This window comes from Sus scrofa, chromosome X (assembly GCF_000003025.6).
Source record: "Sus scrofa isolate TJ Tabasco breed Duroc chromosome X, Sscrofa11.1, whole genome shotgun sequence".
NCBI classification, from domain to species: domain Eukaryota; kingdom Metazoa; phylum Chordata; class Mammalia; order Artiodactyla; family Suidae; genus Sus; species Sus scrofa.
The window spans coordinates 83,013,434-83,038,832 of record NC_010461.5 but is presented as its reverse complement, the minus strand read 5'-3'; the positions used below and the strand labels follow the sequence as shown (position 1 = coordinate 83,038,832).

General features: G+C 43.0%; 4 protein-coding genes across 5 annotated transcripts in view; 2 read left to right on the top strand and 2 right to left on the bottom strand.

Moving 5' to 3' along the window:
* On the bottom strand, window positions 464–6,308 carry HNRNPH2 (heterogeneous nuclear ribonucleoprotein H2). 2 transcript variants are annotated; one of them, XM_021079664.1, is made up of 2 exons: window positions 6,119–6,308; window positions 464–2,685 (listed from the first exon to the last, which is right to left on the bottom strand). In XM_021079664.1, the coding sequence occupies exon 2, from the start codon at window positions 2,630–2,632 to the stop codon at window positions 1,283–1,285; it is 1,350 nt and encodes a 449-aa protein (XP_020935323.1). In that variant the 5' UTR covers window positions 2,633–2,685; window positions 6,119–6,308; the 3' UTR covers window positions 464–1,282. The 2 variants fall into 2 exon arrangements, with proteins under 2 accessions (XP_020935323.1, XP_020935324.1); XM_021079665.1 differs by having other exon boundaries at window positions 6,131–6,268.
* GLA (galactosidase alpha) lies at window positions 6,560–14,251 on the top strand. Its single transcript, NM_001177925.1, is given in 7 exon segments — window positions 6,560–6,765; window positions 9,075–9,249; window positions 10,537–10,714; window positions 11,558–11,649; window positions 13,036–13,197; window positions 13,406–13,603; window positions 13,961–14,251. Coding segments are annotated over 7 exon segments (1,302 nt in total).
* RPL36A (ribosomal protein L36a) lies at window positions 16,548–20,528 on the bottom strand. The gene is made up of 5 exons (XM_021079666.1): window positions 20,403–20,528; window positions 19,889–19,994; window positions 19,485–19,552; window positions 16,973–17,095; window positions 16,548–16,685 (listed from the first exon to the last, which is right to left on the bottom strand). Exons 1-5 carry the CDS (start codon window positions 20,511–20,513, stop codon window positions 16,665–16,667), a joined length of 429 nt encoding a protein of 142 aa, XP_020935325.1. The 5' UTR covers window positions 20,514–20,528; the 3' UTR covers window positions 16,548–16,664.
* Window positions 24,358–25,399, top strand: part of BTK (Bruton agammaglobulinemia tyrosine kinase) — a 32,964-nt gene continuing 31,922 nt past the window's right edge. Inside the window, 1 exon segment of the mRNA NM_001243576.1 lies at window positions 24,358–24,480. The gene's annotated coding sequence lies outside the window, so the exon portion shown is untranslated.

Sequence of the window (25,399 nt, the reverse complement as noted above, 5' to 3'; positions counted from 1 at the left end):
TGAGCTGTGGTGTAGGTCGCAGACTTGGCTCAATTCCTGCGTTGCTGTGGTGTAGGCCAGAAACTACAGCTCCAATTCAACCCCTAGCCTGGGGACTTCCATATGCCATGGGTGTAGCCCTAAAAAAAGAAAAAAAAGAAAAAACATGTATACATATGTATAAATAGGTCACCATGCTGTACAGTAGAAATTGACACAACACTGTAAATCAATTATACTTTAATAAAAAACAAAAAAGTGATGGAAAAATAAAGTATATGTTACATAAAAAAGATGCTAAGGTTTATAATAAAAAATTTTTATGAATGACTAGGTCACTTCACTGTACAGCAGAAGTTGATAGAAAATTGTAAATCAACTATACCTTAATAAATTTTTAATTAAAAACAATTTCAACAGCAGAGCAGTATATGAAAGAAATGGCTCATATGATAGAACATAATAAAAATCAAGCTGTACAAGATTTTTCCAGTTTTTAAAAGGAAGATTTATTTAACAAGTTTCACTTAGTACAATACATCTAATGGAAATCACAATACAAGGAAAGATTTAAATCAAAGCCTCAGGATTTTATACAAACGACACGACCAAACTCCTAAAGTATTGGTATTACATCTTGAAATTGTCCCAGAGCTTTTAAAAAAAAAAAAGTAAAAGTGTACACTCACGTGCCTTACAGGATATTAAACCAAAAAGCTAGAATTAACAAACATGCCAAATGTTTTCACTTTAAATCGTAGACATAGCTCCTATATTTGAGTTTTACAGAAAAGCATGTTTCTCAACATGCATCCAATGTTTTCAATGTATTGTGGTATAAGAGCAACATTTAACATAAGTGAAACTGCTTTAACCTAAATACGCTTACTGCTTAGGTACACTCCTACAACGTAACTAACTTGAGGAAAGCTGAAAGTTGTTTTAACAGTTATGGTCAATACTGAACTTTGTTATTACATCCTAGATGAATGTTTCGGTGTTCAAAATTACTGAGCTTGAAGTTTTAAGACAATCTTGACTTCCACTTTACAGTAAGCATAAATCACAAGCCTGTAATGCAAAACTGTTAAACTTAGTTTTTGTTTTCTTAAAAAAAAAAAAAAAAAAGAAGAAAGAAAGAAAGAAAGAAGGAAGGAAACAAAGAAGGAAAGAGTGATCAGAATCAATGATATTTCCCATTTAACAATCATATTGGATATGCCTGGCCATCTCTTCTGTTCTAGTCAACTCCCATAAATGCAAGGCTTGCTTTTGTTGCAGATGTTCAGTGCTTCTTCTCTGCCTAAGCGAGGTTTGATTGATAGTCACTGGAGTTTTCCTGCAGAACTTGGTCATATCCACTCATACTGCTCTGACCACCATAACCGCCTCCATAACCACCACTCAGCTGCTGGCTAGCAGGACCTCCGTAACTAGACTGGTTGGATATGCCCATCCCTCCCATCATTTGGCTACCGTAGGCACCACCACTTGCCCCTGCTGTAGAATTCAAAAAGAGTTCTACATAGCTGTGATCATAAGCGCCCCCACTTGTGCCTGCGGTAGAATTCAAGAAGAGCTCCACGTATCTGTGTTGCATATTAGCTTTGTCTTTTGCCATAGCTGCCACGGCATCTTCATGAGTAGCAAATTCAACATCTGCCTCACCAGTAACTCGGCCATCGGGTCCGATTTCAATGTGTACTCTCATGGGGTTGAGAGGTGAGAAAAAATTGTAAATATCATTTTCAGTGGCTCTGTAAGGTAATCCCCTCATGTGGACACAGTGCCCCGTGGTGCTCTGAAAACTGGACCCACCATCTCCGTATCTATGATCAGACATTCCTGAAAAACAGTAATTGAGGTCTCTTCCAAATCTATCAGACCCAAAGCCATACCCATCATTATAGCCACCATAGTCATCATAGCCTCCATACCCTCCACCATAGGCACCCCGCCTCATCCTTTCAAACCCAGCCCCTCTGCCAATGCTATTGTATCCTCTGCCAGCCCCTGGCCTATCATAGGGCCCTGGTCGCTGCATAGCCATAAGCTTTCGAGGGGGGTCGTAGTGGGTTCGGACTTCAGCTCGGCTACTCTTGAAGATTTCAATGTACCTGTGCCCTATTCTTTCCTTGTGTTTCTTTAAGGCCTTTTCTGCTATCTCCTGTGAAGCAAACTGCACAAAGGCCTCCCCTGTGCTCCGCCCCTGAAAGTCCACCGGCAGTGTCATCCCATTTGGCACAATTTCCAACCCTGAAAAGAACTGAACAATCTCTTCCTTGCTACAGCCAAATGGGAGTCCTCTAAGCCGGACGAAGCCATCATTGGCAGTGTCAGGACTATTTGGACCTGTATGCTTCAACACCCAATCCATTTCAACACTGTTGGACTTGAATACTTCAACGTATCTGTGTCCCATGGTTTCTCTGTCTTTCTTCAAAGCCAATTTCACTTCATCTTCGGATTCAAGTTCGACAAATGCTTCGCCACTTGGTCTCCCTTCTCTGGTGTAGATGAAACGAATACCTGATGTGCCATTTTGGATTTTGCAATCAGAGAAGAAACGCATCACTTCATCAGCTGAGCACGACCAGGGTAGGCCCCTGACCTTCACCACGAACCCCTCCCTGCCTTCTGTGCTCAGCATCATGGTCACTGTTGAGCTCTTGGTGGCAAGCTTGGCTCAATGTAATTTCGGTGTAGCTGAAAAAAAATTAAAAGACTATTATCATGGAAAAATGTTCACAATATGGTAAGAGAAAAAAGCAAACTATTAATAGAAAACAATTACACTAATAGATTTTTTGTAAGAGATTTGTATAAACAAAAAGACTTCACTAAATTTCTAACTCGTTCACTCATTCAACAACTATTTATTCAATACCTATTACATGTTGGCTATTTCTGGGTCAAGGGATCATGGGAACTTTCTGTTTCACAGAATGTTTTCTTTGGACATTTCTGTATGTTCTAAGCTTTCCACATTGACCATATATAAACAGAGTCAGAAAAGATATACAAAAGATGAAAAGATATCCAAAATTAATGGTGACAAACCCAGCAGAAGACGTCAACAAATCAAAGATGGCTCTGACTATATTAAAGTGAAAAACTTCATTACATCAGATTAGAAAAGACAGTAAGATTAGAAAAGAGAGACAATATGCCTGAGAAGATACCTACAACAAATTCATTACTATCCTTATTATATTTAAAAAACTCATACGAAATAATAAAATCAGGGAAATATTAAGGCCAAAAAGATAAATGGAAAAAAAGACATTACGGAGAATTCACACCATCATTTGGCATTTTTCAGCTGCCAGGTCCAGCACTCGGCTCTGGCATACAAGGCTCAATCAGCCCAGAGAGGCCTTATGGTCCTACAGGGTCTGCTACACAACTTAACTAATGACAAAAAGGGCAAAGAAACAGTATCCCTGCTATGACAGGGTTCTGTGTGGGGTGAAGAGGTGGTATAAAGCAGGGACTGGCTGGTTAATTCAGCTGGCGAAGAATGGTCGAATAAAAAGGACTAACTGGCTCAGGGAGCCACAAACTTTAAAATAGGAGGCAGCAAGGCAAGAGATAAGGCTGGCTATGGAGAGATCAGGTCTGGAAGGTCTCATCCGGACAAAGGCTAAGGGCCTTTTCAGGGTTTTAAACTGGGGGCTGTGGGGAGGGGAGAAAGGGGGGGGTGCAAGGAGGGGAGTGAGGGGAGGAAAGTGAAAGAAGCAAAGTGAGGGGAGGAGAATGAAGTAATCAGAACCTTTCAGAAAGATCGCCATGGCAACAGTGTGGCTCTCAAACAGGAGGAGTTGGGTGACACTAGCAAGATCTGTTAGAACTCTAGTCTCTTAGAGATGCTAAGGGATTCACTTAAAGCAACAGCAGTTTAAAAATGGGGGTGGGGAGAAGAAAGATAAGATCTAGCCATTCAAAGCGTACCACAGTCCGTGGGACTTACTAATAGATTAAATATACCGGCAGTACGGATGTGAGGATACAGGAGAGGAGTCTGGGAAATTTTCAAACCTCATCAATTATCAGAAATACAAGTTAAAGCCTGAATTAATCACCGTTCTTCACCCATTAACATAGTGAAAATTAAACAGGTAGGATAGGTCAACATAGATATGCAGGGTTCGCAAATACACTCCCAGAGGAGTGAAGTTGATAAGGTCTCTCAGGAAAGCAATTTGGAAGTATGTATAACATCTTTTGATACAGGAAACCCACTTCTGGTTTTGTACCCTGAGAAAATGGTCTGAAATTCAGACAAAGCTTTATGGAGCTATATGTTCTTTGAAAGGTATTTTATTAAGAAAGATAAAACATGACACACTTTAAAAATTATAAAACCATCTAATGACACGAGAAATACTCATGCTATAATCTTAAGTGACCCAAGATCATAGCTATTTTACAACCTCAACTATGAAAAAGATCTGTGTTCACATATCCTCTGACCCTGCTGGAATTCCTTACAGAAACCTGGTCAAGAGAAATTCTCACAAATGTTCACTGCTGCACTGCTGGTAATGGCAGAAAATTAGAAACCTAATCATCCATCAACAGGGGAATGGCTGAATTACACTTTACCCTTAAAACAGAATATCATGCTGCTGTTTTTTAAAAAATCTGCCCTGACATAGGAAGAGTTCCAAAATACATTAAGTGAAGGAATATGCATAGTATGATCCTACTTATTTTAAAGTATACCCAGGCATGTATATACATATGTAAATGCAGAGAAGTTCTGGAGGGATATGAGTTGTTTTTTTGAGAAAATGAGGACTAGCGGGTAGGAAGAGTGAAGTGGATTTTTCACTTTTTACCCTGTATACTTCTACATAGTTTTAACTTTTAAATCACTGTAATTAGAATAAAGAGCAATGTTAGAAAAGTACGTGTTAATATGGCACATGTTAATAGTGGTTACTCTGGTAGATTTATGGATTTTTCAAAATTTTTGTCAATTTTTTGTGCCTTCTTGATTTTCTATAGAGAGTAGTTACCTTTATTTCAGGGAAAAATAACAGAAAACTAACAAAATGTTTACTTTTCTGGGATTGGTAGAGCAAATTTTATAAAATTTTCTCATTTTGTATGTGGATGACTTATCTGACACGGTCTGGGGAACACTGGGCCTCTTGGAAAGAAAGGACAAAGTGTAATAACTGCCCTAAAACTACACTGAGGATTCAAGTCAACATTTACTAATTGCCTATTATGTGCCTGGAACACTGCATCTGCCATGATAATAGCCTTCCTACGGACCGTCTTTAGTCTGAGTGACAGATTTACGAACTGGTATTTTGCCTGCCTTATTTCTTGGATGACCCATCCCATTTAACGTCCCTACAGCACTCTAGGCTTTCACGTCCCCCACTGTAGTGGCAGGGAAGTTCTACTTCATTACTGTGACTCCTGGGAAGGCCACGAGGACTCTGTTGCCTGAAGTAGGACCCAGGATTCCATTTAGGAGTGAAGAATTTGTGCACCTATGCCTGTGATATGTACAGACTTTTTATAGACCAAAATGCTGAGCTGTTATCTCTGGGTGTATTTTTTTTTAATTTATAGTATACTGTTATTTTTCCAATGTTCAAAATTGAGCATGTGAATTGTTACAAGCAGAAAAATAAACGTTATTTAAATATTTAATTCAATTTTTAAAAATTCCTTGGGCGCCTCTGTGAGGCACGCAGCATTTGCCTAGACGTGACTCTACAGATCAAATTCGCTTGGTGCCTCCCCCTACAGACAGACAATCAGGCACTGGAGACTGGGTGCCTGAATGGATGGACCAGCACTCAGACCTCTGGTCTCAAGATCAGGATCTTCCTAAACTAGGGACGTGGTTTTCCAATGTCTTTCAGCTTATGGTTTCTCTTAAGGGTCCTCTGAGACCCGCCCAGACAGACAGATATACAAAAACACAGACACAGTCACGAAACGTCCACCATTTCCCCACCAGGCGCAGCAAAGGCGGCTTCCCGGCACTGAGACGGGGGGAGGGGAGAGCGGGGGAGCGGAAAGCAGGGAACGAAAAAGGCGGAGGCGGCCCGCGGACCCCGCTTTGGTCTTCATCATCACCACCCCCCGGGGCCCCGGCTCCCACCCACACACCAACCTCTAACGATACCGGATAATTTTCCTCTTTCTTCCCTCAAACGGCTATAGCGAGACGGTAGACGACGACCAGAACTACTTCTGCTCACGTAAGCGACTGGTCACGTGAGGACCTACGTCATGTGAGATCTCGGTCACGTGAGCACTGCTCGGCTCTACCGCGGGATCATTAAAGTGCCGCACTTCCTTCTGGTATGACAATAGGGCGGGTCGATATTCAGAAAAAGATGGTATGGTTGGTGGCGGGGCGTCTTCTCTGACTGGTTATTGGTCCGCCTCTGGGGATAACCATCCCAGTTGCCGGAGAAACAGTTTCGTCATTGCTTAACAACTCACCGATGATTGGGTAGGCGAGCGAAGTTGGGTTCCGCGGGCCGCCTCCGCCTTTTTAGCCCTTAAGAACCTAGAAGCCCAGGTGACTCCTGGAGATCTCTGTTGCGTGATGACAGCTACGATGAAGCCGGTGAGCAGGGTCCGGCGGCTGGGCTACGTGCTGCCATTTTGCTTCCTGGCCCAGGTTCTCTGGGGCGTCCCAGGGGCCCGGGCCCTGAACAACGGCTTGGCGAGGACCCCTACCATGGGCTGGCTGCACTGGGAGCGCTTCATGTGCAATGTGGACTGTCAAGAAGATCCGGATTCCTGTATCAGGTATCAGAAATACTGGGTACATTCTTCCCTTCGCCTTTCCTTCCGGCTACCGTTGAAGGCATGGAGGGTCGCAGCGAGAAAATTCGAGCCCCAGGGAGAGCTGCCCTATTGCTCCTGCTTTTTTTTTTTTTTTTTATCGCCAGCAAACTAGCCTGGATGGGAACTAGCCCTAAATTTTCTCCATGTAGCCTCCCCACCCCACCCGCCGGGGTGGGAGTCCGGCCAGAGACCTCTACTTCTCCGCCTCTCTCTGCCTAATCACCCAGTTAAGGATGTTCTCCACTTATCATCTGGTTCTGTTCAGACCCTTATTAAGAGCTACTGCTCTCTCTCTGCGAGGTACTAGCAGTGAAGACAGCTGTGGTGAGTAGGAAGGACAGAGGACTATGACACGTGCCCTTTCTTCCTCTTTTTGGGTCATGGGTTCCTTGGCTGTAAGTGGAAGCAATTTAGAGAGACCATGGAGTCTCTGAGATCACCCCTTCCTGTAGCCCTTGAGTATAACATCTGGTTGGAAGGTTGACGTCAAGGGCCTTTATCTTTTGAAGATAAAAGGTTAGACTGGATAAGACAGATATTGATCCTATCTGATCCACACAGCCTTCATCTGTAAATTGTCACAGATTCAGCTCGGATCCTGCATTACTGTAGCCTTGGCATAGGCCAGAAGCTGCAGCTCCCATTAAACCTTAGCCTGGGAACTTCCCTATGCCACGGGAGTGGCCCTAAAAAAAAAAAAAAAAGAAAGAAAAAAAGAAAAGAAAAGACCAAAAAAAGCACAGTGCAGTACCAGGCCCTGCACTTGGGCATATAGAAGAAATGTTCTTAACCTGAACTGCATGGGGAAAATAAGGCAAATTTGCAAATATTAAGTATGTGTGTTTTTCTGAAGAGAGAATCTTGAACTTTGTTCAGATTTTCACAGGGATCTGTAGTCTAGAAAAGGTTAATAATCCCTGACTGATAGTGTTAAAAACATAATAACATGCTTGGTGCATAGGCTCCTCTGTAAGCAGCATATGGTACATCACAGTGGCCATAAGTTATTCCTATGAATGTCTTTACAGACGAAGTCAGGATGTTGATCAAAGGTGACAGAATTGGAGTTCCCGTTGTGGCTCAGCGGATTAAGAACCTTACATAGTCTCCATGAGGATGTGGATTCGACCCCTGGCCTTGCTCAGTGGGTTAAGGATTCCGTGTTGCCACAAACAACGAGGTCACAGATGCAGCTCAGATCTGGCGTTGCTGTGAGCTGGCCTAGGCCACCTATTTCCCCTAGCCTGGGAACTTCCATATGCCACAGATGCAGCCCTAAAAAGAAAAAAGTCCTTTGGGGTTTTTTTTCAGGGTTTTACTAAATGTACAAGGGGAAAAATTTTTTTAGCATTGAGGGTTTTTTATTCAAGAGCCAAATAATGTCTCCATTTATTCAAATAATTTGGAAACATCGTAGTTTTATTCGTATGAACTCTGCACATATATTAAAATTATCTCCAGGTATTTTGGGTTTTGTTTGTCACTTTTTTGGTTGCTCTTGTGAATGGCATATTTTTCTTTGACTAGGTTATCATTGGTATCTAAGAAAGCTGTTTATTATGTCACCTTTGTAGTTTCTTTCCTTACTGAACTTTGTTCTTAGTTCTAATAGCCTTTTCAATTTCGTATGGTTTGTTTTTGCTTTTGTTTTTGGCCGCAGCGTGCAGCAGCTTGATGTGGGATCTCAGTTCCCAAACCAGGGATTGAATGCGAGCTGCAGCAGTGAAAGCACTGAGTCCTAACCACTACACCACCAGGGAACTCCCAGTTTCATGTATTTCTCAGTCCTATTTTAATTGTTTGGGGTCCTTAGGGTGGAAGTATTACGAGGAGAGAGGGAGTTCACATTGTGGCTCAGCAGGTTAAGAACCTGACATAGTGTCCATGAGGATACTGGTTTGATCCCTGGCCTCGCTCAATGGTTTAAGGACCCAGCATTGCTGCAAGCTGTGATGTAGGTCACAGATGAGGCTCTGATCTGGTGTGGCTATGGTGTAGGCTGGCAGCTGCAGCTCTGATTTGACCCCTAGACTGGGAACTTCCTTATGCCACAGATGTGGCCCTAAAAACAAAAAAGAAAAAAAGAGGATAGAGGAATGAGAAGAAAAAGGCCCAGTCCATTTTACCTTGCTTTGGTTGCAATTACTACCACATTATTACTGGGTTGAAAAATAAATCGTAAAATCCCAAGGTACCTAACAAATAGGCATCCCCAAGCATTTGTTTAACGCATTGGAATGATTTTTTGGATTTCTCTATTTCTCTTTCAGCGAGAAGCTCTTCCGGCAGATAGCTGAGCTCATGGCCTCAGATGGCTGGAAGGATGCAGGTTATGAGTACCTATGCATTGATGACTGTTGGATGGCTCCCAAAAGGGATTCCCAAGGCAGACTTCAGGCAGACCCTAAACGCTTTCCTGGTGGGATCCGCCGCCTAGCCGATTATGTGAGTTTATAGATAATTCTCTTTTTCATTCGGGAGACTGGCAGCACTTCTGTACCTGAGCTTTCTCAGAAATACTTAGGAAGCAAAAGGCCTGCCATTATCTGAACTCGAATGAATTGTAAGGCTTATCAGATAGAATTTTCATTCCATGGGCAGGTCTGTGTTTTGCAGTAGTTCCTGAGGCCCATCTTGGAGCAGTTCTCCTTTTGCTGAAACCCATGAATTCTCTAGGAGAAAGAAGGAACTTGGTTCTTGACATGTGTGCATATATTTCCATATAAGCTTTGAGCAGCTATTACAGTTGGACTATAAAGTAGAATTTTAGAAGACAGAAGGAATATATTCTGAAGATGATTAAAGAGTAATGGAGGGAGTTCCCATTGTGGTGCAGCATGAGGACCAGGGTTTAATCCTTGGCCTCTCTCAGTGGGTTAAGGATCCAGCATTGTCGTGAGCTATGGTGTAGGTCGCAGATGTGGCTTGGATCCTGTGTTGCCGTGGCTGTGGTGTAGGCCGGCAGCTATAGCTCTGATTCTTGACCCCTAGCCTGGGAATTTCCATATGTTTTGGGTGTGGCCCTAAAAAGCCAAAAAAAAAAAAAAAGAGTAATGTAGCTGGACATTTGTTAAAGTCAGTGAAGAGTGAAGACAGATACTGAGTAAAATTCAGTACTGTTGCAAAAGGGAACAAAGCCAAGTTCAGTGCCAAATACACTAAAAGGGGTTCTTTAGCCAGTGAGCAGATTGTGAGGGTCATTGGATGGAAAATTACCAAGAGGAAGGGGATTCTTGCTAAAGGCAGGCCAAGGACTTAGACATCAAGAGTGGGGCATGAGGAATTTGATCAGATACCAAGGGTGGGGGATGACTTATCAGTCTTCTTGCTAAAATTGGCCATAGAAGGCCAAGGTAGAGGCCAACTTGAGAGGAGGGTTCAGAGGGGCCTAAGGTTTGGTCAAGGAGAGAGTCTTTGTCCAAATAAAACTCTCACTGCCCTGAAAAGGTAACTTTTAAGATCCCATCAGAGGAAGATTAGATCTACTGACAGCTTTCCCTTCAGTTCTGTGCTGTAGTTACATGCATCGTTGGAAATCGGCAGAGTTGGAGACTTTGCTCTTTATCTGCCAACATACTCATCTGGATAATTTGGGGGGATTGTGGGGGAAAATAAAGCCCCCCCCCAGTACCTAGTGAAGAATACTGGTTCTCTGTCTCCTGCCTGGAGTGTTTTTCTCTTTCTACTACATGGTTGCCCTTCTATTGAGGTGACTCTTTTCTCTCCTTTCAGGTCCACAGCAAAGGACTGAAGCTAGGGATTTATGCAGATGTTGGAAATAAAACCTGTGCTGGCTTCCCTGGCAGTTTTGGTTACTATGACATTGATGCCAAGACCTTTGCTGAGTGGGGAGTTGATCTGCTCAAATTCGATGGTTGTTACTGTGACAGTGTAAAACATTTGGCAGACGGTACGTTTCCTTCACAATATTCAGCCATGAGCAGAGGGCAGAACTTTGAGGCCAAGGGAGCTGAGCATCCAAAGAACTGATCCTTGCATTTGAAATACCAGTCACATTACTGGAAATAATTGCCCTCAATGAGCCAGAGCTCCTATCTCTTCTCTTTCAGTTTGTCCACGCATTTCTTCATTCATGCATGTAAAACCTACATGTGCCTAACCACAGCTAATACTGTGCACTTTTCATTCAGAAGGGCTCTGAGTTAACTACAGAGAGCAGTTGTAACTCTCTGTACATCACTTGGGGAAGCATCCAGAATGTCAAATAGTCACAGAGAAAGGAGCCTGTTCATCCCTGGCTTTCCTCAGTATATGTACCATCCTGTCCTATCTCCTCAGAACCATCCCAGAAGTCTGGGTGGTACTACACACAGTATAAGCACAGGTCAGTCACCTGTCTCTGATGCTGGTTTAAAATATAAACATGGCCCTTCTAGGCAGCCTCTATTTTTTGCTTTTTCTCTTTAGTGCCACACCTGCAGCATATGGACATTCCCAGGCTAGGGGTCTAATTGGAGCTGCAGCTGCGGGCCTACTCCACAGCCAGCTGGCTTACACAATGCAGGACCCGCAGGATCCGAGTTGCCTCTGCAACCTACACCACACCTTGCAGCAACCCCGGATCCTTAACCCGCTAAGCAAGGCCAGGAATGGAACCTGCATCCTCACAGACACTCTGTTGCGTTCTCAATCCTTTGAGCCACAACAGGAACTCCCCTCTTAAAAATATACATACAGCCCCAGCTGGAGATTCCCTTCTTTCCCTTATTTTACACATTGTTTTCTCATACAGGTTATAAGCAAATGTCCTTGGCCCTGAACAGGACTGGCAGAAGCATTGTGTACTCCTGTGAGTGGCCCCTTTATATGCAGCCCTTTTTTAAGGTGAGTGAGTGAGCCCAGAATCCAATGGAGCCTTGCTGCTAGATTTTCAAAAGTCAAGAACAAAGGAGACAAAGGTCCTCTGTCAAAAGTCCAAACTTAGCCAACAGTCTCATCCTACCATCTCTCCCAGGACACACCCACTTCTCACCATCACCACTGCTGTCTTTGGAGACTCAGCTACCATCACCTGGGAAGCCAGTCATCTTTGATTCTTCCTTTTGTCTGACAGTTTACATCCTATCCACCAGCAATTCTCTCAGCACTATCTACCAAGTGTATCCTAAATCAGCCCACTTTATCCTTTATCATGTTAACCTATTCAATTTCCTTCTGAGAGCTTAGCACTATATGGCTTGTTGATTTGCCTATTGTCTGTCTCCTCCATTAGAATGTAAGCTCCAGGAGGGCAGGGACCTTGTCTGACTTTATCACTGTATCCCTACCTTATGGTAAGTGTTGAACAATTATTTATAGAATGGATCCGTTATTTCCTTCTGATCGCTGCAAAAATTCTCTCACCTCTTTCTCAATATAAACCTCAAATCTCCCACCTGCCCATTTATTCATTCCTTCAGCAAATGATATGCCTGGGATTCAAACTGCCTGATCAAAATGCTTGCCGAGTCCTGCATAATTTGCAGCTTTTACTTATTAAGATCATTTTATTTTTTTTTTATTGAAGTATAGTTGATTTGCAATATTAGGTGGTCTTTTCATTTATTTCTGATTATAAAAGTAGTACATGTTCACTTTGGAAAAGTTTGAAAATACAATGAAGTGTGAAGAAAATTAAAATCTTATGTATCTTTTCTCAATACAGTAGTCCCCCATCCACAGTTTCACTTTCCACAGTCTGAAAATTTTAAATGGAAAATCCCAGAAATTTTTAAAGTTTCCAATAAGTTTTAAATTGCGCACTGTTCTGAGTAGCACAATAAACTCTCACAGCACCCCACTCCATCCTGCCTGGGACATGAGTCATCCTTTTATCCAGCATATACACACTGTGTACACTACCCCACTTGTTAGCACCTGTATAGGAAAAACAGTGTATATAGAGTTCTGTACTATCTGCAGTTTCAGGCATCTACTGGGAGTCTTGGAATATATATCCCCCGCTGATAAGAGGGGACTAATGTACTTAGTTGCCATTTGGTAAATTTCCAGCAAAAAAACAGTGTTAAAGCCATTTTAAGTGGGGTTTTAAGTTATATGGTGTACTTCTGAAGCAAACTTCTTACAATGAAATTCCATTATAATAAAGATTTAGCTCTCCTCCTGGAGACTTTTACTCTGTAAAGAGGCTATAACTGTTTTTATTAAATATGACTGTTTTCATCTCACAGGAATGTAGAAAATAAACAAGAGTTATGTCTGTTTTCACAGCCCAATTACACCGAAATCCGAGAGTACTGCAATCACTGGAGAAATTTTGCTGACATTTATGATTCCTGGCAAAGTATAAAGAATATTTTGGACTGGACATCTTCTAACCAGGAGAAAATTGTTCCTGTTGCAGGACCAGGGGGTTGGAATGATCCAGATATGGTAAGAACCTGAATCGACCTGTTCAAGCCCCCACAGTGAACATGTTTTCCTACTTGGCATCCAAGATAAATCAGTTCCCTGGAGCAGACTTTATGTGAGAGCACTCAATAGCAGAGTGCCTGGGAATGTGACTTCTCTCTGTGCCTTAGCAATTTTAAGGATGTTTTGTCTTATCTCACTTGAATTCTAACTTCATTCTTTGCCCCAGCTGGTGATTGGCAACTTTGGCCTCAGCTGGAATCAGGAGGTAACTCAGATGGCCCTCTGGGCTATCATGGCTGCTCCATTACTCATGTCCAATGACCTCCGACACATCAGCCCCAAAGCCAAAGCTCTTCTTCAGGATAAAGATGTAATAGCCATCAACCAAGACCCCCTGGGCAAGCAGGGGCACCGGCTCAGAAAGGTATGTAGTAGATAACATTCTGTGGGAGAAAGAAGGAATTGGCCAGGAAGATAGTTTCCTGCCTTCTAGTTTATAATTCATCCAAATGTTTATTTGGGGTGTTTATTTTAAGATGGCTTAATACCCAAGTACCGAGTTGGTCTTGGGCCTGAATCTTTTACATTAGAGATATGCACTGATCTTTTGAGAATGTGTTTTTTAATCTCAATATCATAATCAGTAATGAGGCTCCTCTTGGCTAATTTTTCCTAGAAGTGCTCAGTAGTTCTGATTATAAGACTTAATGCTACAACTTAACAAGGCAGCTTATTTTTAGTTACCAAATGATCACACCTATTTTCTTGGCTTACTTTTTAGGACAACAACTTTGAAGTGTGGGAAAGGCCTCTCTTGAACTTAGCCTGGGCTGTGGCTATGGTAAACCTGCAGGAGATCGGTGGCCCTCGTGCTTATACCATCTCTCTTACTTCCCTGGGTCAAGGACTAGCCTGTAATCCTGACTGTCTGATCACACAACTCCTCCCTGTGAAGAGGAGGCTTGGGTTTTATGAATGGACTTCAAGTTTAAAAACTCAAATAAATCCCACAGGCACTGTTTTGCTTCGGCTAGAAAGAGCAAGCTCGACTGCATCAAAAAGCTTCCTTTAAAATGTATTGTTTTGGAGTTCCCGTTGTGGTACACCAGGATCAACAGTGTCTTTGCAGTGCTAGGACGGAGGTTGGATCCCTGGCCTGGCACAGTGGGTTAAAAGGATCCAGCATTGTGGTGTAGGTCACAACCGCAGCTTGGATCTAATCCATGGCCCAGGAACTCCATATGTCACGGGGCAGCCAAAAAAGGAAAAAAAAAAAAGTCTTATTCTTCTGTCTACCTTCAGCTGTTATTTCCTTGAGTAAATTTTTTCACACTTGCGTTTTTTTGATAATTACTTTTAAAACTATCTGAAGAGAATGTTTTGGGGAAAAGCTTTTGAACCTAATGTAAACTGCTGAGAAATAATAGCTTAATAATGTAAGTAAAATGTTAATTTATAGACATACCTCATATCATTGCATTTCGCAAATACTACGGTTTTTGCTTTGTTTACAAATTGAACGTTTGTGTCAATCCTGTGTCCATCAGAAGTCTGTCGGCCCTGTTTTTCCAACAGCATCTGCTCACTTAATGTCTGTGTCACATTGTAGTAATTTCAGCAATATGTCAAACTTTTTCATTATTATTTATCATGGTGATTGTGATCTTTGATGTTACTATTACAAAAAAAAATATGACTCAAATGAAGACTTAGAGAATGGTTAGCATTTTTTAGCAATAAAGTATTTTTAAATTAAGGTGTGTACATTGCTTTTTTAGACATAATGCTATTGTACACTTTAATAGATTACAGTGTAGTATAAACGAGTTTTATATGCACTGGGAAACCAAAAAATTTGGTGACTACCTTTATGTTGGTGGCGTGGAGCCAACCCCACAATATTGCTGAGGTATGCCTGCATTGTAACTGTGTGCCAGTCACTATTCTAGATGCTTATTAAGGTGTAGTGATTCATTTTTATTCTTGCAACCCTGATGCAGGTACTTACTGTACCTTGCAGCCAGGATTTAAACCTAGTCTTTTAACCCTTACACCGCCACTTGCTGAGGTACTTGGATAGCACTAACTAGTCTTAGCCAAAAGGGAAAAAGAAAACTACTTACTCAGTTGAAGGGCAAAAAAAATACCCCAGCAGGAATAACCTTCATGAATAGGTTAGAGGCAATCCAACAGACCCCATTACTGAATTTTTATGGAAGGATCTTGTCAAGAAACATCCTGGTGACTACCTAGGTTTCCAAATCCCAGTTGCTTGCAATCTAGATCCAACAAATGCAAATGGCTTACTTTCACCAAGTTTATGCTTTACAACCTGAAATACCAAACCCCTGGCCAGAAGACCCCCTTCTGCTTTAAGATCAATTGCCTTCTCTCTCAAGGTCCCATGATGAGGCAATGAACTTCAAACCGGGATATGGAGGAATGAGTCATTTTGAGGGTATTTCCAGATATTCCAATTCCTTTTCCTCAGATTGGTTTACCTGCCTTGCCTCAGGCCAGCTCCTTCCTCACCTCCCTTTTTATCCCACATTAAAAAGGGTATTCCTTTCACCCATGCATGACAATACCAAAGCTAAGAGGGCACAAAAGGCCCACTCAAAACACAAAGTGCATGTTGTAACAATTCCTCTGCCTGTCAGGTGATTTACCAGTTACTTTCCATAAAACCTGAAGGCTGTTAAAACTGGAATAGAATTGGTAAATTCACATCTTATTCATCCACAGAAACTAACTTGGAAGAAAACTGTTCCATCTCTGAGATACGCTTCTTCCAGTAGTTTATCTGCTTCAATTTTGCTGCACAAGAATATGCTTCATATGCTCCTAATGTATGCTTAAGAGTAACAAACCGGATGTAAATTTTTCAACTGTTAGGCATTTTACAAAACGGATAGGTATCCCTATAGATTCCATTGGGGAGTTTTTAACTCACTAGAAATTCTACCCTTTGAGTTATTTTCAACATAACTTCTCCATAAAATTTATGAATATATAAAAGTTTAGGGGGTATGAGAATACGTCTAGGGACATACATAGCATGCTGTGCCTAGAGACCGGGTTGAAATCCCTCACTCGGTGATTTTAGCAGTAAATACGTGAGACAAATTATTTCACTCCTGGTGAACCTCATATTCACCATGGATGTAACTGTTACTAACCTTATCCTATTAGCCCTGAGTTTCAGGTCTCTACATATGTCCCATAATAACCAAAAACAGTTTTTGCTTTTTAACAGCAAAAGGAATCCCATGAAGCCCCAAGTGATTAAGTGCCAAATTAGACCATCGCAGCATCTAAGTTCAACCAGACTCAACCACTAATGAGTAAAGTATCCAGAACCATCAAGCTCAAATTTCCCAAGGATACTTTTATTGATGGTAGTTTATTTCCCTTCCAAAAAAGCAACTGAAACAAAAAGTAAACAATCTCAAAATTTTATTGTCTTCATAATAAAAGTATGAAGCTCAGAACTGGATCACTTGGCCCTGTAACAGATCAGAAAAAATAAAAGGGTGAATTTTTGTATTTTGTAGGAATCATGTCTATTCCTAAAAGGGATCACCATCCTTTAAAGCCAGTTGTTCATTTTCCCCTTCCTACAGTCAGGCCAAAACCAATACCAAAATACTTTCGGCCACAGATCTAGTTTAGTTATTTTGAGAGACTGCCCTGATCTTGATTGCCACAAAGATGAGGAGGCGGAAATGTTCACCACTCAACATAATAAAGCCACAAAGGAAAGAATGCACCTTCCATCCATAATTGTATATACCTTTCTCTTTTTATCTCCTCCCAGCTCAAAATGCTTGCATCTCTTAATAGCCAGCATTCTCTTAGATCTGCAGTTGGGCTCAACGCATTCCAGCCTCAGCACAATCTTCTTTGTAGTTTTAGCCTGGAGAAAAGTCAAAGTCAAAGCCTTCATAAGTCACTGCAGATTTTAATCTCTTTCCTCAAAAATAACTATGCTGGGTCAAGTACTAAGCTTTCCAAATGATTAGGAATTGTGACAATTTGTCTTTAGCTATAGGGAGAAAACATATGTGAAAATCAGTGGATTTAAGAGAAAATTTAATAGCAAAGGTGGCAGATTATCTAATTGACATCAAGTTCTCCATTCACATCAAAAATCCTAGAGTGCTTATCAAACAGGCACTCATCACACCACCTTGATCACCTTTCACCAGCTACTTAAGATCTATTCTCTGGAGTTCCCATCATGGCGCAGTGGACATGAGTCCAACGAGGAACCATGAGGTTGCGGGTTTGATCCCTGGCCTCGCTCAGTGGGTTAAACGCTCAGTGGGTTAAGGATCCGGCGTTGCCGTGAGCTGTGGTGTAGATCACAGACGTGGCTTGGATCTGATGTTGCTGTGGCTCTGGCATGGGCTGGCACTCCAATTAGACCTCTAGCCTGGGAACCTCCACAGGCCTCGGGAGTGGCCCTAAAAAGACCAAAAAAAAAAAAAAAATCTATTCTCTGGAGCCTACCAAGAATGAATTATATCCAGATTTTTTATGTATTCAACTATATTATTTAACTCAAAGTGCACTCCCCACACTCAACTTTTAAAGCCTGCTCCTGTAATCAGAATTCTATTGCTGTTAGTTTGCAGTTCTCAAAAGAGCAAAAATAAAGGTACATTGTCCCCGTCTCCTAAACAAGTTACTCAAATGTGAAAAGGTATTCAAGTATTCTTTTTACCACCTTGAGGTCAAACCATTTATTGCACCTAAGAATACTAAAATCATTCCTGAATACTTTCTGGAAAGAAGCTGAATGAGGAGCTAAGTACCAAAAGAAATGCTGTGTTTGTGGGAAGGCTATGTATGCTCCAAGCACTGTGTACTTTAAGGGGTAGATAAATAACCTGAACAGAAACTCAGCAATTCAAGCTAAGAACAACAGGAAATTCAGGAAGCCAGTGGAAGACCTAAAAGGCTATTTTAAAAATTATTTTTATTAAAGTATAGTTGATTTAGTGTTGTCAATTTATGCGTAGAGCATAGTGACCCAGTCATATGTATACATTCTTTTTCTCCTACTGTCTTCCATCATATTCTATCCCAAGAGATTGGATATAGTCCCGTGCTGTACGATAGGACCCCATGACTTATCCATTGTAAATTTAATAGTTTGCATCTACCAACCCCAAATTCCCAGTCCATCCTACTCCCTCTCCCTTGGCAACCACAAGTCTGTTCTCTATGTTTGTGAGTCTATTTCTGTTTTGCAGATAGTTTTGTTCATTTGTGCCATATCACATATAAGTGCCATATCACATATTAGTGATATCATATGGTATATGCCTTTCTGAGTTACTTCACTCAGTATGAAAATCTCTAACTGAATTCACAATAGCCAAGACATGGAAGCAACCTAAATGTCCATCAACAGATGAATGGATTAAAATGTGTTCTACATACACAATGAAATACTACTCAGTCATAAAAAAGAATGAAACAGGGAGTTCCCGTCGTGGCGCAGTGGTTAACGAATCTGACTAGGAACCATGAGGTTGCGGGTTCGGTCCCTGCCCTTGCTCAGTGGGTTAACAATCCGGTGTTGCCGTGAGCTGTGGTGTAGGTTGCAGACGCGGCTCGGATCCCGCGTTGCTGTGGCTCTGGTGTAGGCCGGTGGCTACAGCTCCGATTCAACCCCTGGCCTGGGAACCTCCATATGCCGCGGGAGCGGCCCAAGAAATAGCAACAACAACAACAGACAAAAAAAAAAAAAAAGAATGAAACAATGCCATTTGCAGCAATATGGATTCAACTAGAGATTCTCATACTAAGTGAAATAACTAAAAAGCCCTATTAAAGAGTTTTAAGATTTAGTGATAGGTAGCAGATTGACTGCAGGCTTCTGAACTGATAAGCAATATAAAACAATCCTTACTACAAGCATGAGCTGAGGATTCACTAGGACAAAAGTAGAGAACAACAAAGGAAAGGATTTACTTGTGTAAAATTTTTTAAAATTTAATTAAAAGTTTAATTAAACTTCAGTCCTTAGGAAGGTAGGGCACATTCCTTAATGTTTGTCTCTTCAAAAAGAGAAGAACAAAAAACAAGATGATGAGCCGGTGTAGTATGTAGTCAGACTAGACTGTGTTCCCAGCTCCATCCACTGACTGCTAGATATATGTCACTGCAGGTAATGGTGATAACTACACTAAAACTATGAAAACCCATACCTGTACACAAGGTGTGAGGGCTAAAAGCAAATGCAAAGTTTCCATCACAGTAAATGGGAAGCATGTTAAACAGTAATTACTACCAACCTTTTTCCGGAAAATTGGTTTAGTCTGCCCACCATAGCCACTCTGCTTCCTGTCATAACGCCGCTTTCCTGGGGGAATGAAAGTTATTTGTCAGGATACAGCAAACATAATAAATCATGGAAAAGTATTCTCACAGGTTTTATCTTACACTTTCCAGCAGAGTGATCAATGCCCAAGTGGGAAAAGGAGGGGGAACTGGACTTGTGTCTTTGGGTGAATGCATCATTAAAACCAAATCCTGGAGTACCCCTGTGGCACAGCGCGTTAGGGATCCGCTGTTGTCACTGCAGTGCCTCGGGTTGGATCCCTGGCCCAGGATCTTCCACAGGCCATGCTGCAGGTGTGGCAAAAAGAAAAAAAAAAAAAAAGAAACAAACAAACAAATCACGTTCAGATCGTCTTACCCTGGGCATACAGTGAATCCTTGCCCTTCTTGTACTGTGTCACTTTGTGGGGTTGGTGCTTGCCGCACTTCTTACAGAAAGTCCGGCGGGTTTTAGGAACGTTCACCTAAAAAATAAACCGTTCAGGACGTGCAGTTCGGACAACTGGCACAACGCCCTACTCGACCCAGACGAAGCTAAGGCATTCCACGAGAACTCGACTCAAACTCCTCGCTAACACACAACACCAACTAGAAGGTGGTCAGCCCCATGTGCTTCAAGTACAGCGGCCTCCGCCGAGTCCCAGAGTGAAAAGAGACCATTCATTCTACCACTGGCTAAGTCTACCTCTTTGATCCCATCACTTCAATTCCTGGCCCCGAAGCCCGGTCCCTATGGGCTCGATCCCGGCAACATTGGGTTTCTTTGGTATATCGAGTCCGCGCACGAGGCTGGACGTATTCTGGGATGGCATCATCCAAGGGGAGTGAAAGATTAAACTGGATAGTACCCGGTCCCAAACCCAAGGTCCTACCATGTTTGCGAGAGCACTATCGGCACGGAAAGAAAGAGGTAGGGTCGGAAACGGAAGTATATAGGAGGTTTCTGGTCGCGCTTCCTCATGGGAGTCGGTGGGAGCAACCATAGAGTCTAAGGCTCTGTGAGCAGCGCCCTCTGGCGGCTGAGAGGACTCGATTCGGAGACTTTGAGAGCAAGCTTAAGCATGGGCTCTGCCTGAAGCTGATACAACCTCTTCTACTTCCTTCCGCCCATACAGCTTTACAAGTTTTTCTCGCTACACCTCTTTTGATGGATGCTGTTGCGTGGCAGCGTTAACTTAAAGAAGCAGTTCTCTTTCCAGATCCTCTGGCCTCCCTGTCCCTATCCCTGGGAGGAACCAGGACTAGTCAAGAGGAGGAGCCCCCCACCTACCTGTCCCATTTATTGTTTCACCTTAAGGACACTGGGAACATCTTTCACAGTGAACTGCTGGTTCACAAAAGGCTTAGAGGGAGCCAATGCGCTAGTTTATCTATCACAAGGCCAGTTGTTCCATTCAACAGATATTTATTGAATGCCTATCCTGTGTCGGGCACTATTCTAGGGAGGGACACAGTACTTAGATAACAAAGTTCATAGATGTATAATTACAGAGACTTTGTAAGAAACAATGTTCGGCATTAAACAGCCCCCTTTTGTTGAGGGAGCAAGTTGGCTGCCCTGGGTTCTGCAAAGTGAGGGTGAAATTGTTCAGCTCCAAGAACAATTACCAGGCAAAAAGATAGAAAGTATCCAGCAGCTCTTCCCTTCCTCAAATACCTCGCAGAAGGCTCAGTGCTAGGTTTCCAGAGAGTCCAGCAGAGAAAGACTTCAGCGTACTGAACATATTAAATGAGTCATCCTATAAAATTCTCTCAGTACTTCTAGGATGTAGGTGATGCTATTAGTCCCATTTCACAGATGAGGAAGTTGGGGCCATAGGATTTTTAAATATTTGCCCAATACTGATAGAATTTAGTGGAGCCAGGATATAAACACAGGTGATCTGACTCCAGAACTTGGGTTCCTTTATCTATTGTATAATATGGCTGTTGTGACCTAGTAATTATAATAGCTAATAATTATTGAACACTTATTATAAGTCAGGCATTTTCCTAACTACCTTACATACTACCTATTTTAATCCTAAAAACACAGGCGGCATTTACCAGAATTAATATTTAACAGGCGAGAAAACTCTGAAACATGAGGCATTAAATTCACTTACCCAAAGTCACAGCAGTGGTTGTTTTGCAGAGCTGGAATTTGATCTCAGATAGTCTAACACTGCAGCCTTGCACTTAACCATGACATCACACAGGAAAAGCAGGAGCACATGCAGGGTAGAGGATGATGACAAGGTGCCAGTGGACTAGGGGCTAAGGAACCATGAAAGCCTGGGGTCTCCTGCTTGCATAGTCCTCCAGGAACACCCATGAGTTCACAGCTGACTCTCTGATCATCTCCATTTTGTCGAACAGTCTCTGGGAATAAGATAATGAAAACGTTACCACTGACTGCTACACTTCCTAAAAAGTTTTTTTGCCCAAGATCCAGCCTGTAGGCTCACAGCATTTCCTTCTCTCCAGCCCCTTACACAGTTTCACTGGACTTTGAGGAGTTTCTAGAGATTTTTGATGTTAGTATCATAGAAACATGATGACAACGAACATGGTCCCTCTTAGTAATCAATGTTAGTTCTTTCTTTCTTTCTTCTTCTTTTTTTTTTTTTTTTTTTTTTTTTTTTTTGCTTTTTAGGGCCGCACCCGCTGCATATGGAAGTTCCCAGGCCAGGGGTCAAATAGAGCTACAGCTGCCAGCCTACACCCAGCCACAGCAACACTCAATCCCAAGCCATGTCTGCAACCTACACCACAACTCATGGCAATGCTGGATCCTTAACCCACTAAGTAGGGCCAGGGATCGAACCCACATCCTCATGGATACTAGTTAGGTTCATTTCCACTGAGCCACAATAAGAACTCCGTTAATTCTTTCTATCAGACCCCATGTGGCACAGCTTTGGCTTAGATTCCCTTCACTAACCCTGGTCTGTTTTGGACATGCTCCTGCTCGTTGATTTCCCCTAAGATGAGGAACTCAGAATTGAACACAGAACTCTAGAAATGGCCTGGTCTCAAAGTACTTGGCCTGTTCACTTTCCTATGTCTACATATTGGCACTATTTGGGTGCAGTCCCTCTGTCACTTGGACAAGCCTGACAGGGGAGTGTGCATGGGCAGAGGGTAAAGAAGTGCCTGGTTTTATTTTCCCCACTCCCTTGTCCTGCTCTCCCTTGTTTTGACCCTCTAGTCAACACCCAGTCTCCTCCCCAAGAAGGACCTTGAGAAGGGACAGGGCATGTGACAACAAGTAGCAGCTGACTGAAGAAAGGGGGAGGGAAGGTGACTGTCTGTTACCAACTCTCAGGCAGGCAGCTATTCAGAGGTGACTAGTCAATAAAATAGAAAGATTAAGTGACACTTGCTGCCCTTTTATCTTATGCGGATGTGAGGATTAACTATTTTACTATCCTACAAATATTTTTTTTCTTTTTTAGCCACACTCATGGCTTATGAAAGTTCGTGAGCCAGGGATCAAATCCGAGCTGCAGCTGCAACCTACGCCATTGCTTCAGCAAAGCCGGATCTTTAAACCACCGTGCCACAGCAGGAACTCCTACAAATATCATTTTTAAAAGTCCTTGTCCAAAAAAAACAAAACAAAACAAAACAAAACTTAAAGGAGTTCCTGTCATGGCACAGCAGAAACATATCCAACTAGGATACATGAGGTTGCGAGTTCGATCCCTAGCCTCACTCAGTGGGTTAAGGATCAGGCATTGCCAGTGGTGTAGGTCGTGAACTGTGGTGTAGGTCGTAGACACAGCTCAGATCTGGCATTGTTGTGGCTCTGGTGCAGGCTGGCAGCTACAGCTCCAATTCGACCCCTAGCCTGGGACCCTCCATATGCCACGGGTGTGGCCCTAAAAGGATAAAAAGACAAAAAAAAAAAAAAGTCCTGATCCCTTAAAAATTCTGACCAACTTCTTTTAGTGGGGTTTATGGTCTGTTTCTACATTAGGATACAGTGCCTGGGGCAAGTAAAGATGGAAGTGCCTGATGAGTCCAAGACAGGCAAGCAGTTCAATCACCAGGGCCTCTTGTCTGGCCAGTACTGTCTGTGTTTCCTAGGAGCGTCCTGCAGGAGAAGACTGCTGCTAGAACATAGGCTAGGAGTTGGCTGAGAAAACATTCAGGAAATTAAGAGTTAATCCTTGAGGCCGCTTCTAAAAATCAACATCCACAGAAAATGGGAAGGGCACAAGTCAGTGTGTGGGCTTACATTCAGACATTTTTATCTGCAGAAAAAAAAAATGCTTTCTTAGAAAATGACTCAGCAGGGGGAAGTCTTGTCTCTACCTCTGTCAGGATCTGTACTTTGGGGTCCCTTCATGAGCACTCTTCATCCTTCACTCTCAAGTTTAACTGTGTGGCGTTGTGTCTCTGCCTTAGAAGACATGAGGAACTGAAGACGCCATTTCTCGCCAGCCCCTCTGTTTTGTCTCCACAGCTCTGCATTTCTCCTCTTTTCTGGAAGTCTCCACTCTCTGTGTTGACCATTCCCATAGTCCTTTAGCTATGTTGGCCCTTTCCCTCAGGGGAGGTTGGCCTGAGGACTTGCCTGTTCGTCCCAGCCCAGTTTAGCGTCTCTGGGCCCCCGGTAATGTTGAGAAGGGCTCTTTCAGAGCAGACTCAAGATAGTAGTGTCAGAGGTCCCAAGCAAATGAAGGGCGGGGACAGCTGGGGGTTGGGGGGTGAATAGGGACAGCAGCAGGGAACCAGATACCATGCTGCTGAGAAGAAGAAAAAAAAAGACATTGGTTTAAGTCAGGAAACAAAAAAAGGGAACTGAGTGGCTGTGAAAGGGTGGGGTTTGCTCAGACTGTCCTTCCTCTCTGGACTGTAAGAATATGTCTCCAGGGCCAGTGTCTTCTGACATCGAGTCCCACCTTCAAAGTCCTGGCATCTCAATGCATCCAGGAAGCTACCTGCATTAAAGTCAGGACTGAGGTGGGTCTGGGGCATGGCAAGGGCGGGGCAGCAGCAACAACGACCTTGCGTGGAACCCTTGAAGGCCAGAGGGAAGGCATGGCTGGTGCGGTAGAGTCTGCTGGCAGAGGGGGCTGACGGAGGGTGGCAGTGTCATCAGCCCAAGGCCCTGGGTGTCCCTTCTGATGATCCAAAGGGGCTGTAAGGGCCCTTTCTGAGGAGGTTGAGTAGGAGGGGACAAGAAGAGAAAAAAGCGACATGAGGTGACCATCTGAACAGGGAGCCAATGTCGGAAAGAGGCACCTCTGCAAAACTTGGCAGCAAAAGTGCTATTTATTGCCTGGGGCAAAATAAGCCAGGGTAAAAAAAAAGCCTTCAGGTCATATGTTGCCAGAACACACCAAATGAATACGCTGTGTTCATGAGACTCTTAGGAAGAAGAAAGTTGACGAGGTAGATTATCTGAGAAAGTGGTCCAAGCTCACAGGCCACAACAGGCCTTTGACCTTTGTAAGCTAAGGAAAGGCACAGGCTAAACCAGGGTGGAAAGCCACCTGCCTCAGGCAGCATCGGGCGGGCCAGTGTTGCTGGGATCAGGGCTGGCTTGGTGGAAGGACTGTGTGTACCAACCTCGTGGTAATAGTGGGTACGAGAAGGGGCCAGAAGAAAACAGCTTCAGCCTCAGCCCAGACAGTGCGGCCAGCCCCTGAGGTGGCGGGGAAGCTTTTTCCTATTACCGTTGCCTGCCATGTGCACGGCTCTCCTTCCTCTAGTCATCATTTTCTCCTCTCCTTTCCTCTCCTCTCCATCCTCCTCCCTCTTCTCCTTCTCTTTCTCCTTCTCCTTTCTCTACTTTTATCCCCTCTTCTTTATCCCCTCCTTTATTGTGTTCACTACTACCCCTGGAACAGAGTCAGCGCTTAATAAATAATGGTGGAAT

Coding starts and splice junctions, on each gene's coding strand:
- HNRNPH2 (XM_021079664.1), bottom strand. CDS start 2,632: ATGATGCTGAGCACAGAAGGCAGGGAGGGGTTCGTGGTGAAGGTCAGG.
- RPL36A (XM_021079666.1), bottom strand. CDS start 20,513: ATGGTTGCTCCCACCGACTCCCATGAGGAAGCGCGACCAGAAACCTCC. Junction 19,995..20,402: donor ATAGTGCTCTCGCAAACATG/GTAGGACCTTGG, acceptor TTTATTTTTTAG/GTGAACGTTCCTAAAACCCG. Junction 19,553..19,888: donor GGATTCACTGTATGCCCAGG/GTAAGACGATCT, acceptor TCATTCCCCCAG/GAAAGCGGCGTTATGACAGG.